The 13,998-nt window shown below is 38.1% G+C and overlaps 1 protein-coding gene across 3 annotated transcripts in view; it reads left to right on the top strand.

Annotated features, from left to right (window-relative positions):
• LOC135325121 (A disintegrin and metalloproteinase with thrombospondin motifs 19) overlaps positions 1 to 13,998 on the top strand; it is a 149,396-nt gene that overhangs the window by 117,013 nt on the left and 18,385 nt on the right. For all 3 annotated transcript variants that reach the window (XM_064502702.1, XM_064502701.1, XM_064502703.1), the window contains 4 exons: positions 880 to 1,033; positions 4,336 to 4,471; positions 6,945 to 7,149; positions 9,092 to 9,244. In XM_064502702.1, coding sequence (XP_064358772.1) covers positions 880 to 1,033; positions 4,336 to 4,471; positions 6,945 to 7,149; positions 9,092 to 9,244 — 648 coding nt within the window. The remainder of the gene's footprint in view (positions 1 to 879; positions 1,034 to 4,335; positions 4,472 to 6,944; positions 7,150 to 9,091; positions 9,245 to 13,998) is intronic.

Below are 13,998 nucleotides of genomic sequence, written 5' to 3'. Positions count from 1 at the left end.
ATAATAATGCATGGTAACTAATATTTTTTCCCCAGGCTTCTTAACATAATGAGATCTATGTAAGTTACCCCTGCTGATCTGTCAGCCCACTCCTTAAAAAAACAAAAACCAAAAAACCCTATTTAAATCCAACAATAATACTATCCAATATATTATTATAATAATATAACATCCAGTAATAATATTAAGATCCAATGATGATAATATCCAATTATTGGATAATAATAATAGCTAATAATAAATCCAATAATAATAAGCTGTTGAGGCAGGATGGAAAGTCTCAAAGTTTTTACATTACTACAAGTCTCATAAAAGGCTGTTGTGCAGCTTGAGGAGAGAGATAAAAAATTTTCTATCCTGTTGGCTGACCATAGCACATCATCACCCTTCAGGGTTCTCTGCAAAGAAGTAGAGTTGTGATGCTTTTCCGTAGAGGGAAGGAAACGTTGATAGCCGCAGTGACAAAACCAGATGGAGAGAGGGAGAGATGATAAGGAAGTACCTCACAATTCAGAATCCTTCAAGTGTAAAAATTTGGGTGATCCATCTAAAATAGATTGAAATATGATACATGTCAAAACAAGATCTGCTTTACTGAAGAACACTGAAATCATAGGGAAGATTGTCCTCTAAATTCCTGGTTAACTTGTTTGTCTGTTTCTTAAGGAGACCTCTTTTACCTATAGATTAAGTAAGAGCATTTTTTCCCATTGTCTGGAGTTGGTCACTTCCATTAATTTTTCCATTACAAAAGCCATCATTGCAAGACTGTAAAGCATTAATTCATTCTGTTGTGCTCTTCAGGTTATTTCTTCACAGGTCTGAGTTTGTCTTCAAGCAGTGGCTGTACAGGCTGTCTTCATTCTCTGTGTCTTGCAGGTGCTACTTTTCCATGACCAGAGTTATGGCCTACACTATGAATACACAATCCCACTGGATCCTCTTCCTGAGAATCAGAGCTCTAAAGTACCCGAACCTCTTTTCATGTGGACTCATTCTGGCTGGGAGGACTGTGATGCTGTATGCGGAGGAGGTAAATATATGCATACATGCATATGGCAATTAAAACACGTGGTGTATTAGTATTTGAGACACTGGTTATCACCGTAGCATTTTTAATAATAATATCATAGTTGCAGCTTGTAGGCTAAGGTTGTTACAGAATGATGGAGCACGTATTTCAATCTCATGCCTCCTGATTAGATTAAAAGAATAATGATAGCCACAGGAAAACATGCAAACTAAATAAAGCAAGTAGACAAAAATCATAGCAAAGGAATGAAATCTGGATTAACAAAGTGAATTAAGGACACAGTTTCCAAGAAGAAAAGGAAGTGCAAGAGCTAGAACACTAATAGAAAGTTCATTGCATTTGTATTCCACTGTGTATTTGGAATCATTGAAGATAAATGATCTGTAAAAGTCATTTCAAACTACAGAAAAGCTGAACGCTCTCTCAGAACAACTATGTACAATTAGTAACATGAGTTGAGGATGATCCAAAAACATGCGGAACAAACTTTGTGACAGCAGATATTAATGTGATGGTGCAATACTTTTCCTATGTTTGTTTATAAACCATTAAAGTGCGCATTTGGAAAAACAAACTACAGGCACAGAAACAGATACTGGAACATAAACAGTATTATTGTAACAAAATCCTTAAAAATTGCTGTTTAGAAGTTGGTTACTAGAAAAGGTTATAACAGTGGAAAAACACTGAGGTTTTTAATGAATGCAACCTAGAGATCTGTTTATACCTTGAGTAATTAGACTTAAGCTGTGAATACTATATTGCTCTTTGATACCTGTCTTTCCTGCTTACAACTTTGACAATCACGGCTCTTCTGATCAGCAGTCCTGAAAATTGCTGTGCACCTTCTAATTGAATAGGAAAGCCTGGAAACGCTTTACTTTCTCGTAACAGCAGTTTAAAGAACACAGTGTTCTAGTTACTTTGACTCTGCGAACAATCCTGGTGTCACGACAGATTGCTGTAGTTTCCATAAACATGTCTTTTGTGGTTTGGTAAGAAAACTTCTTCCCTGAAGGTATTTTGTACGTGGTGCAAGTAGCATCCTCTGTTTCTTAGCAGAGCACTCATTCACTTGGAATATTCATGCTTTTTACGATTTCCTGAAATATTTTTAGTATAATTTTAATGTTACCACAATCTCTCATTGTTGCTTCAGATGTTTCTGAAGTTACCTTTGTCTGGAAAAACCCTTAACATGCAATATGTTGGTCATTTATTCTACATTAATACTTTTATAAATATTTAAGTGTTTTATTGTAAAGTTTATTGATCATATTTTTCTGATGTAACTGGCTTTTGCTTTTTGTTATTGTTTAAAGTAGTCGAGTTAATATGAAGTTCCATAAAAGGTATTCTAACTTTGAACTGCTGAATTTTCTGAAGTACAAGTTAAAGTTTATTTTTCACTTTAGACAGAATAATTTGAACTGTTCTGTTATTTTTAGGGTTTTATATGAAGCAATAACAAAATTAAAATGTTGCAGCTTGTACCCTATGTAAATGTTTACATTTGAATTTTTAACATCAATGTTTTGATGAATCAGATTAATGACTATAACAATTATCAGCATGTTTTCCTTAAATGTTTGAAGTGTATGTCAGGAGGAAACTATTGATGAAGCTGTCTGGTTTTGTGCATGTTTATGTATGTAACTCGTCTGTGACCTCCTTTGTTGCGGAAAAAGCTTTCTTTGTGTACATGCATGGGAGAGAATATGAATACACACATGTATATGTAAATGCAGAAAAAATGTCAAATATATCAATTGCTGTATATGACAGATTAGTTGCATGTGCTTTCACGTACACAAATGCAGTGTAAAATGTCAATTGTGGTCACATAATGCCTATTTATAACTGTACTGCTCCATCCACGGGTACGTTTCTGACCGCTAGTGACAGCATTCTTAACTCTGCCTTGCTCCTGCAGGCGCCTGGTTTGTCAGTAAACTTCTAGGTAGAAGTAAATTGTTATAACTTAACCGTCGGAACAAATGAATGTATATTCTACTAAATGAAGTCTTTAATTCAAAGCTTGTTAGTTTTCAAAAAATTATCTATCAGTCTGATTACAAGTTACTAATTATGGTAGCTATTAGATTAAATTCTGATTTCTAACCATTTTTGTCTTCAAGAGATACCAACCCATCTGTCAAGGAAAGGTATATTTAAAAGGATACGTGTTAGGTCTCAGCAAGCAGTACCCGAACTTCTTAAATTATTACCCTGCAGATCAGATCAGTTATGTGGCCTTTTTTCTTTAGTTGATGGGGAATAGGGCAGGCTCCTCCTTATTGAAGGTTGCGTGTGCTGATCCCCTTTAGCTAAGTGCTGGCCATGCTTGCCCATACATTGCTAAACCAGGCAGAAATATTAAACTCCAGGAAGGCAGGAGTTGTTATTTCTTTCCTTATTTTATATGTTAATGGACAAACTTGCTTTCTGTGAAATTTTTCCGCAAGCTTTTCTCAGTGTCGGGGTCTCAGTGGTTGAGAGAGAAGCAATTAAGTCACTAAGGCTCAGGTGTTGGCTACGACTTGTTACAAAGATAAAGCAGCAAAATTCTGTTGATGGTGGTGTGCAAAGACTGGATCAGAAAATCACCTTGTTCCCTTCAAATTTTAAAATTTCTCTTTGCTTTTCACTTTAAGTGTCCAGTATACTATTTTGCTCTGTCGGAGGAAGGACGTGGAGTCCCAGGGAGGGCAGGCAGGAATGCTGGCTGCCGTGCTGCCATCAGGGCAACAAACTGCACAGTGGTTGGGGGAGTGATAGAGTGCAAGTCCAGGTGAATGGAAAAATGTGTGATATTGTGTGTTTGAATATATAAAATAGCAGTAAGATACTGTGCAAATGTATTTCTGTCTACCAGTTTTGCATCTTTTTCTGTTAATAAATCAGTGCTTCTTTTTTCAGCCAACTACAGCTTTCCACCCTTAAACCTTCCTGGCGTCTTCTGTTTCCATAATTGAAATTCAGTAATGTAGAAACGGCACATCCCACTTGTTCTAAGCATGTATATGAATTCAGCACAAATTGTTTCTCACAAAATCTTTACTCTTCTAATCAATGGCCTGTAAACCTTTGTAGAAGAAATGAACCTTCTATAATGTATATCTTTTATAAAATTCAAAGTGCAGAATTTAACATATTTTGTTTTATACTACTTTTAGCCAAATTCTACATAAAACAGCTGTATATGATAAAGTTACCTTTGGCCTTCAACAAGCATCATTTTTTTTTTTAAACAAAGTTGTATATTCCTGGTTTTCCCACATACTTGCTTTATTTTTTATCAGGTGAAAGAAAAACAACAGTGTCTTGCACAAAGATTATGAACAAGAATATCAGTCTGGTCGACAATAAAAAGTGCAAATATTTAACAAAACCTGAACCACAGATCCGAAAGTGCAATGAGCAGCCATGCCAGACCAGGTAATAGTTATTTGATTAAATTAGACTGTAATATCTAGATGTAAAAATCGTAGGAGCTACGGAGAGAGGTGACTGACTGTGGCAACGAATGTGCAATTAATACATACATCAAAGGTTATAATAAGAAATGTAGGGAACATTGAAATGCTGGCTGTTGTTTCTTCTGAGTCTGAATGGAACAGAGGATAGAGAGCCTTAAGCATGTACCTAAATCAATTCTTACTCAATTAAGCAGCTCATTAATTTCCTCAGTAAGAGTTCCCACAGGCTGATGTGTATTATGAAATTGAAATTTAAATGCTGCTTGTATAGGGATGGATTTAATCTTTTAATTAATGATATATTGTGGTGTTTTGTGGCATGAACAAAACTGCACTCTTTGTAGTCCTGCAGTCTTTTAAAAGCACACAGTACACTCTGGGTGTACTGGGTAGTGGAAGAAACAGTTACTCATTTGTAATACATTGATTTAACTTGAAGTATAGACAGTGTTCCTCTCCTCCCTCTCCCCGCCATCCCTGTGTCTGTGGATCACTATGCAGAATTGGGCTTTGATGGTTGAGTGGTAGAAGAAGCAGAAGGTGCTTTTTCCCTGAATTTCACCTCAAGAGACAGCTGTAGCATGCAGCCTGTGCCGAGCAGAGACCACCCCACCTGATGCTGTGCAGCCGGGTGACTCAGCGGCCTGTCGCCTGGCGTCAGCCAGCTGATGCATGATGGCTGTTGCCTGCCATCCTTGCAGGGACCTTTCTGCACATGCTGGGCATCTTCTGCAAGGGCAGCGTGTCATCACGCCGCAAGGCCAGCACGAAGGCTTCTTCCCAGGACCCATTTCACTGTTTGCAGTCAGTTTTCTGAATTGCAGCTAAGAATTATGCCTAGGGAAGTCCTTGCGTATGGTGCGCACTCGAGGAAAGTGCCTGCTACCTTTCAAGAAAGGGAGGACAGAGAGCGATAGCTAGTTCCCTTGGGAGCGAGCACAGGGGTTAATCTACTGGAGTCATCTGGAGGAGAAGTGGATGGTATTTTTAAAGAAAGCAATGCAAAGTAAATAAAATGCAAATGTTTTTAAAGAAATGGATGTAAAATGAACCAGATGACATAGTTTTCTTGGAAAGAATGAAGTACGAAAAATGTATTGATCGCTGGTATTTTACGGATTTAAGTTAGACAGATCTGCTGAGGTTCTAACTTACACAGACTAGAGCGTTACACTTTAAAGGGATTATTTATATTTCACTATGTATGTACTGGACCAGATTATTATTTTATTAACATCACTGTACACTTAATGGATAGAAATGGAATAGTGTGATCTTTTTCTGCAGCATTGTCAACTATCTATTTTCAATATGCTGTACATTTTCAAGTGTTACTAGTTGCTACTCAAAGCTGCTATGCTGAGAAATGTAGAAAGATATCATGCTCCTCAATTTATATATCTAGTTTTTAATATACTGTTAATGATTCTTGCAAAACAAATATTGCTACCTTTCAGTAGAAATGTAGCTAAAACATATGCTTGCATAACTAGTTGTTTGTTATTGGCTCTTGAAGACATATCTTAAACTGTATTGCATTACCTTGACAAGCTGTGATTTTTAAATCGAGTCTCTGGACTAATAATAAAAAACCTTAGTTAAACATTATATTTTCTTACAGTGAATGCCTGAGAGAAGGTTGGAACTGATATGTTAAATTTCGGTTTCTGAAAGACTCTCCCTTGCAAATCCAGTCTTTTAGGATGCACTTGTGTACTGCATCATTGGCAGAACTTTTTGATTTTTTTTTTTTTTTAAGGGCACATGGCCATAGTCTGGAAGTATTGAATATTTGGGAAAAATTATGCTCCAGAACTATTGCTCTCCAGATATGTTGGTTCTGCCATGCTTCATCAGCTTTGCTTGTTTCTGTGATTTAAACCATGCATCCTGAGTTAGGCCTGACCCTAAAGAACATGAAGAAGTCTCAGCTTTTATACTTCCTCCAGAGAAATGAGTCTTTGGCACAGGAGTGATTCTGTCTTGTAGCGATTTTCGAAGGATGCTGGAATTTACATGCAGGGCATAGACCTGACATATAGATATTCATTCATATAGCTATCCAGAGAATAATAGATTGTCTGGTCAGTGACCTGTCACCTTTAAACTGTGTATGGTTGCATTTTGGAGCTTTTCTCATTGGAATTTTAATGACAGAGAGGGGAACTGATTAAGAAATATGAAGGGCTCTGAAAACATAGGATCAAGGGGTGGCTACTGGGGAGCAAAAAATACTGAAGTGCATGTTAACGTGTTATTTAAAAGAAAGATCTGTTAGATTAATAATTAGTCCATTACCACATTAGAAAGCAGGCCGAAAATATGCCAATATAGCTTAGGCAGAAAGGTATTGGTAAGCAAGAGAATAAGATGACCTAAAGGGGACTTTTCCATGCCTGATTTGTTACTATATTGTCTATATGTCTTTATAGATGGATGATGACAGAATGGACTCCGTGTTCGAGAACATGTGGCAAAGGGACCCAGAACAGACAAGTAGCCTGCACACAGCAGCTGAGAAACGGCACCCTGATCAGAGCTCGGGAGAGAGACTGCCTGGGGCCAAAGCCCGCTTCTGCGCAGCGCTGCGAAGGCCAGGACTGCATGACAGTGTGGGAAGCGGGAGTCTGGTCTGAGGTATTTAGTTATACAAATATTCCATAGAAATTATTTGTGCCTTAATGTTTTCTGGGAATATGGCCTTTTCAATGACAAATGGCACAGCCCAGCCTAAAGATTTTCTGGGTCCTCATGTGGTGATTTGGCATAGGGATCAGGGCTTCAGAAAACCAACTGCGTAGAATTACTACATCTTACCTAGCTAATGTTCTGAAACAGTTTCTTTTGGCCAGTTTTCAAGCAAGTATAGCCAAATATGTCCTGACTGTAGTAGTGGGTAACTAAGGGTAAATAGAAATAATTAAGGCCATCAGTTCTTAGTTATCAGGACTTGTGTTCAGAGAGGGAACATCTCTGAAATGCTTTTGTGCCAGTGGATGTTAATCAGGTGAATGGCTGCTGCCATTCCACTTCACTGAGACTATGGGGGGAACTGCTTGCAAAAAGCACACTTCCTTCCCTTGTTCTCTCTTCTCACCTCTTTTTCCAAGAGCAGCACGCGCAGTGGTGCTTGTAAATAACACTTTCATATCCATTGCATCTTGGAGCCTCGGTGCAGATTCTAATTACTATTTGAAGAGCTTTTTAAGATATTTTTACTGAGCGTGTCGATGTGTGTTTCTTGGGCTTCTAAAAGGCTTGGTAGTATTTGACTGTGGAGGCAGAAGGAGTTGTTATCACTGCCGTCTGGACAAACTGTAGGGGTTATTGGAGCTTCTTCTTCAGCTGGAAATACAAGGCCATTCTGCGTGCCTCCCACTGCAGAAGCTGTGCCATCAGTCCCCCGCGGTTCAAAATATGAGAACAGCTCCTGAATATAGGTGCAGTCCCTCCTTTGGACTCCTCCATTCAGCAGCAGCCCTTGATCTCCCCAGGCAAGGAAGAGCTGAGGCACAGGGAATATTTCCAAGGATGAAAAGCAGATGCTAAGGTAGAGATAAAAAGAAGTAAATAGCAGGAGTTCCTGGTCTCGTATGCAGAGGTTTATAATGGAGGCGCTGGCATTGGGAAGAATGGTATTCACTTACAGAGGTGAGAGAAAGAAACCCAGATTGTTTAGTACGTTTGAGAAATCAGAAAGAAGTGAGCGTGTTTTTGTTGGAAGCAATAAATATATTTTGAAGAGTGAGGTGTTTCCCATGGCCATTCCCACTATCACCATTACACTGGAAGCTGGCCACTACTGCTTCCTGCAGCTGTAATCAGCCTGGCAAAAGAGAGTTTTAATCTGCAAGCAGTGGGATGATCGAAAGCAGTGATAATGTTTTGAGAAGGAAATGGCATAATTTTTGGCAGTGTAAGTGGGAATAGCTGAAAAAAAACATAGATTAAGACCTTCTGTGAAACGTTAAGGCAGTTTTCACATACTATATATGCAGTGGATTTGAATTTTCAAATTCAGTCTGGATTCTTGCATACAGTTTTGGAACGTTTACTGTGCCATTTTAACCTTTTTCCCTCCCAAAAAGGCCTTTTAGACACTACTAGAATTTATTGGAAGTTGCTTCATATCTTATCCTTATGAACGCTATTTAGATTTTCTTTCATTCTGTTTTCTTTAATTCTGAGAACAAAATTATTGCCTAATATGTAGACTAATATGTAAACTGTAACTCTTTGCATTCACTTGGTCATAACCTTTCAAATTTTTCCTTATCCAAATACTGTTTTAAAGCTTAATTTTTCCTTAAGCAGATATTTTTGATCATTTCAAGCTATGTATTTTTAGCTGAAAATACAGAGATGATTATTCTGCCCAATAAGGGATTTTTGTTCTTTTGTTAGTTTTAAACAAATCCAATATCTATACATGTGAGAATTGGAACTCAGGAAATTACTGAAGTCTTGAATTATTTATGTTAGCCTGGCAGAGGTCATTAGAAGGCCAAAGGACTCCTACTTTGTTCTGTGGGGTAACTACGTCACTTGTATAAACCTGAAAAATGTCCGTTTCCCACAGTGCTCTGTAAAGTGCGGTAAGGGAGTACGGCATCGGACTGTGAGGTGCACCAATCCCCGCAAGAAATGTGTTTTGTCCACAAGACCTAAAGAAGCAGAAGACTGCGAGGACTATTCCAAATGCTACGTCTGGAGAATGGGAGACTGGTCTAAGGTGAGACACTGCTGATGCTTGTGCCATTTAGTGGGGTACATTTTGCAAGCTGAGTTCTCTGTCACAAGTACTGGTTTTATCAGAGGTGTAGGGCCTTCCAGTTGAAGGAACAATAAGGCTACAAACAAAAGAGAACCTGCACTGTGACCAAAGTATAAATAAAAATCATAAATATGAAGAAGGTGTGAGACGAGTCTTAAAAATCATGCCGATGTGATATAAATTTACTGTTTTCAGTAGGCAGGCAAATACTCAAAGAACTGGAAAGTACTGTGCAGAGTCAGGTATTTGTGTCAGCACCTGTGTCTGCAGGTGACTACCTGTCAGGTTTATTCTCCTTTCAGGCCTGTTTGAGACTAGTGATGACACTTGATTAAACAATGTGGCAGTTATCTTGTTGGTAGTCTTTGCTTATTTTCAGTTTTCCATATTTTCTTGCCCACTTCTGGCCAAATAATTTATTGAGGCCACGTGTTATATGTGTGGTGTACGGCGTTTGGCTCGCAGCAAGAGCTGATTGTTTCTAGATTGTGGAGGCTCTCTGTTGGCTGCATGTAATACACACTGCAGTTGATGTGTGATCTTTTTCAAGGGTTGCTTAACAAAGTGGTTCTGGAAAGATAACTTATTTCCATTACCAAGCACTAAAAAAACTCTCCTCTGGCCATGCTACTGTCCTCTTCACAACCCCACCTCCCAGCTGTAATCAGTTATGTTTCTTTTCTTTCAGACACTCCAGCATCCCAATTTGCACGTTTTATTAATTTGTGTTTCTAGTAAGTTACACCTTCGGGCCTTGTAGGAGGCACCTTTAGCTTATTAACAATCCAAAGGGATTCCATTTAATATCTAGGATATGTCTATTACTGCCTTTTCTGAGCACCTGGTGTAGCTCTCCGTATGTTATTTCCATGGCACATGGCTTTTGATTTTGGTGAGGTACATAAGCGTATGCCAAATTGTATCACAAAGTCTTGGTTAGATCCACGATTAAGTGTGTTGTTGGACTGAGACCTTGAACATCTGATAGAGTTTAGAATATTCAAGACATGCTGAAATACTGAAATCGAACCTTGAGGGTCAAGGTTCTCTTTTGCTCTATCGTAGACCGACCACACTTTAGCAGAGAGATTGTAAACTTTTTTTTTTCCACTTCTGTTCATAACTTTGCACACACTTCTTCTACTTTCAGTGCATAACATTCTTGCAGTAGCTTTTGAACGTGCTTGTATGGAGAAGTATTTAATATATTTTTAGTTGTCTTTCGTGTGATGTAACAGCTGGAAACAAGGACTAAAGCCAGCAGCATATGGCTAGCCAGCCTTCCAAGAATTAGCTGCAAGTACGCTGCGGGCAACTAGTGTTTCACAGAATTCTGCTTGGGAGCTCCCATTTTATGACCATAGGGCTATTTGTCGCTATCAAATTACTATTTATTCCATTTCCTTTTCTTCTATATAAGTTAGTTTTTAACATTTTGATTAAAAGAATAGTGTCAAGTACTTTTCTTATATTGCCGATTGTTTAAAATGATAGATTGAAACTCCCTCATAGATGCTAGAGGATAACCCCCATCTCCCCTTGATAGCTACTGCAGAAGTACAAAGTAGTATAATCATTAATTTTTAAATGACAGGCAGAGCATTAATAGCAGGGTTACTTTTATAAGATGATGTGTTTGGAAATAGGTCTCATATTTGCAGTTCCATACCACAAAATGGCAATAAAAACCTGCATCGTTTAGCACTAGCACCAGCAGGGAATAGCCTGTGGAGAAATGACCATCTGCTTTCTCAGTCAGAAGCGGTTGTTCAAATCAGGGCTGCTGAGGTTATGCGGGGATGCTCAGACAGTTACGCTGTGTTCCCAGTGCCCTCTGGATAGAAGGACTTTATTCTCTAATTCAGTACTTTCCACAAACATCTATGTCTTAAATATACAAGAACTTACTTCTTCCTTTTTAAAATTTACTGACTTCTCATATATTCTGCTTTCCTTCTACAGTCAAAGCTGTACCACTGTCACCTAAATTGTACTTTAAACTTCAGAACCAGAAGACTAGGAAATACTTCACATGGAACTGACGGAACCTTTTAGGTAGTTAACATACAGCCTAAGTGTGACTTATGCAGCTGAGATTTTCCAAGATTTATACCAAAAAATAGATACTTTAATTTCTCTACAGAGACATGAGTTCAATTTAAAGTATACTTGGATTTCCTCCCCCCCCCCCCCCCGTTCCCGGTTACTATTCTGTTCCATTGCTAGAGTACATAGCAACGTGAAGTCATGGCATACATATTAATGTGTCCGCAATGGGGGAAACAAATGGAAAGCTCAGATAAATGTTAATCTTTGCTCGCTGTTTGTTTCTAACTCAGAGGGTTCAGTGCAGCCTTCTGTGTTCACTGTTTTTGCTCCTTAGGATCATTCTTAACACTGACAGAAGGCTGTTCCTTTGAGCTCAGCCAAGTTCCCTCAAGCTAATGCCAAGACTTGGCTTGAAAAATTTAAATGACGCTTCTCACACATTGAAACAAGAGGCTTAATGTGATCCTTATTGGCTTTGCTGCTCCCCTTGAACTCCTAAGCCGTAATCTTAAATGGAGCTTAAATTAGACTATGACTGAAAAGATAACATTATTAATAATCATAATAGTGCTGTAATGGAATTTAGCTTGTCCTAGAGATACAGTCACATAGAAATCAAATAAACTTTTTGCTCATCGTTTTAACAGTAATACCAACAAGATCAAAGCAAATTTGACCGAAATTGAAAGCTCCAATAGGTCAATAAATACATCAGGCCCGCTAAAACTCTGACTTTTAATTTGAAAGTATGCTGCATAATCTGACTGTATGTAGCATTAAATTCCCTAATAACTCTTAAATTAGCAAAGTGGCTCAATACACTGAATGCTGCTGTTCTTAACATCAGTTGAGGCTCTGTGCCTGCCCTGGTGAGGAAAATGAATATGATGACAGTACAGAATAACGGCTCAAACTGGTTTTCTTGAGCCAGTGCCTAGAAGCAAGGAGTCCTACCAGTTGCATTCTCCTTTTTCACTAAATGCCATCCTTGGAATACCATGCTTCATAAGGTAAATGTTGTCTTCAGGTGAGGAAGGTTCACCACAGCTCCTACAACCCCAATTAATGAGAGGCTTAGCTCACTGTTATTAGCAGTAGTGTCCTTTACTAAGCTGCCCATTACCTTTTTATTTTTATTTTTTTTAAAGGATTTACAAGGAGTGGTTTCTGCTCATGGAAGTTTGTGACCTGAGGATAAACAAGTAGGTGGAGGAAGGGTGAAGTGAAATGTGTGTTTACAGGTCAACCTGACTTACGAAAGAAGTTCACGTTATTGTAGAAGTAACTCTCCAAAAAAAGACTTAAATGTCAACAGAATAGAGTGCTTTCAGGGCAGGTTTGGTGTAGTTTACTTTATGTAAGAAGCCACACAGATTTATTTTATTTATTTATTTATTATAATCTTGAGAACATCGGTGAAACAAATGAAGTGGGGCAGTATGAATTTTGAAAAGGAGAATAATTTGGAGAGATGATTAAGTTTTGAAAACAGTAATAAAAAGCATATGTTTGATAAGCTATTGTGTGGGAAACCTTTGGAGGGATTCAGCAGGGGTTAGTGGAGTCAAAACAATGGGCAAGGGAGCCGAATTTAGCAGCAGCCATTTGTAAGAAAGGAAGAGGTATAAAGCATATGTGTATAGGAGGCCAAAGAGGATAATGTGATATAAGTTCTAAAAAGAGATTTGGCTGTGGAAACTGGAAAGAAAGGATGCATTCAGTAGCTGCTAAAGAAGCAGCAGCAGAAACAAGATTTAAATAGTATGTATGTGTTAGACTAGAGAGGCAGAGGAGTCAAATGTAATATCTGGGATATGGTCCTAATGGTTGGGATGGTGATCGCTTTGCCTATAGTCTGAAGAAGAGAAAATGGGAATGAAGGGTTTATCTGATAAAGTTTTTCCAGCAAATCTCAAAGGATATTGGAAGCAACTGCTTAGTTTTTACACCAGTGAGTCCCAGAATGCATAGCTCATTCCAAATTATTTACGTAAGACAGACAGTACATACAGTGCCCTCTAGAAAGTGGAAAAAAAATCATCTCCAGCCGTTGGGGGGGAGACTGAGTAAACCCAACAGTTCACATAAAGATCTCCCAGTTGAGTGGGACAAAAACAGCTGTCAGTAATGAGGATTGTTCTTATTTTGTCCCTGTCAAAGAGGATGCAAAAATGGGGAAAGAGGAAAAAACAAATACATTTTTTGCAACCTGTTCAACATTGTGGGGCATTCCACCTTTAAACTGTGTGTTTAAACATTTAAACAAACACTGAATTTCCATAGTGGATAGACTCAGCAGATTTAGTCTCCTTCAATTAAAGCATAACGCATAGAACTTGGATATTATTAATGATATAATTGCACTGACAAGGTAATTAGCCTTACTTTTACTCTTTGGTTCCCAATCTAAAATTATTAGCTCTTAGAGATTCTGGGAATGGAAGAGTGCTGGCCACTTTTCAAAATATGACATTATTAATAGATTTATGGACAAAGAGATTATGTGACTTTTGTGAAATAATAGAAGTCAAAGTAATACTGGTCTCATGTTAATAACTTTTATATTAAGTTAATTATACAGTCAGTTTCCAGCAAATGAGCTATGCCTTTGTTTCAGAAATGAGGTATGAGCAAATCATATGGAAGCTGTCAATATAATCAAG

Source organism: Dromaius novaehollandiae, chromosome Z (genome assembly GCF_036370855.1).
Source record: "Dromaius novaehollandiae isolate bDroNov1 chromosome Z, bDroNov1.hap1, whole genome shotgun sequence".
Classification (NCBI taxonomy): Eukaryota; Metazoa; Chordata; class Aves; order Casuariiformes; family Dromaiidae; genus Dromaius; species Dromaius novaehollandiae.
The sequence above is the reverse complement of the archived record's forward strand: the minus strand, read 5'-3'. Positions and strand labels throughout refer to the sequence as shown.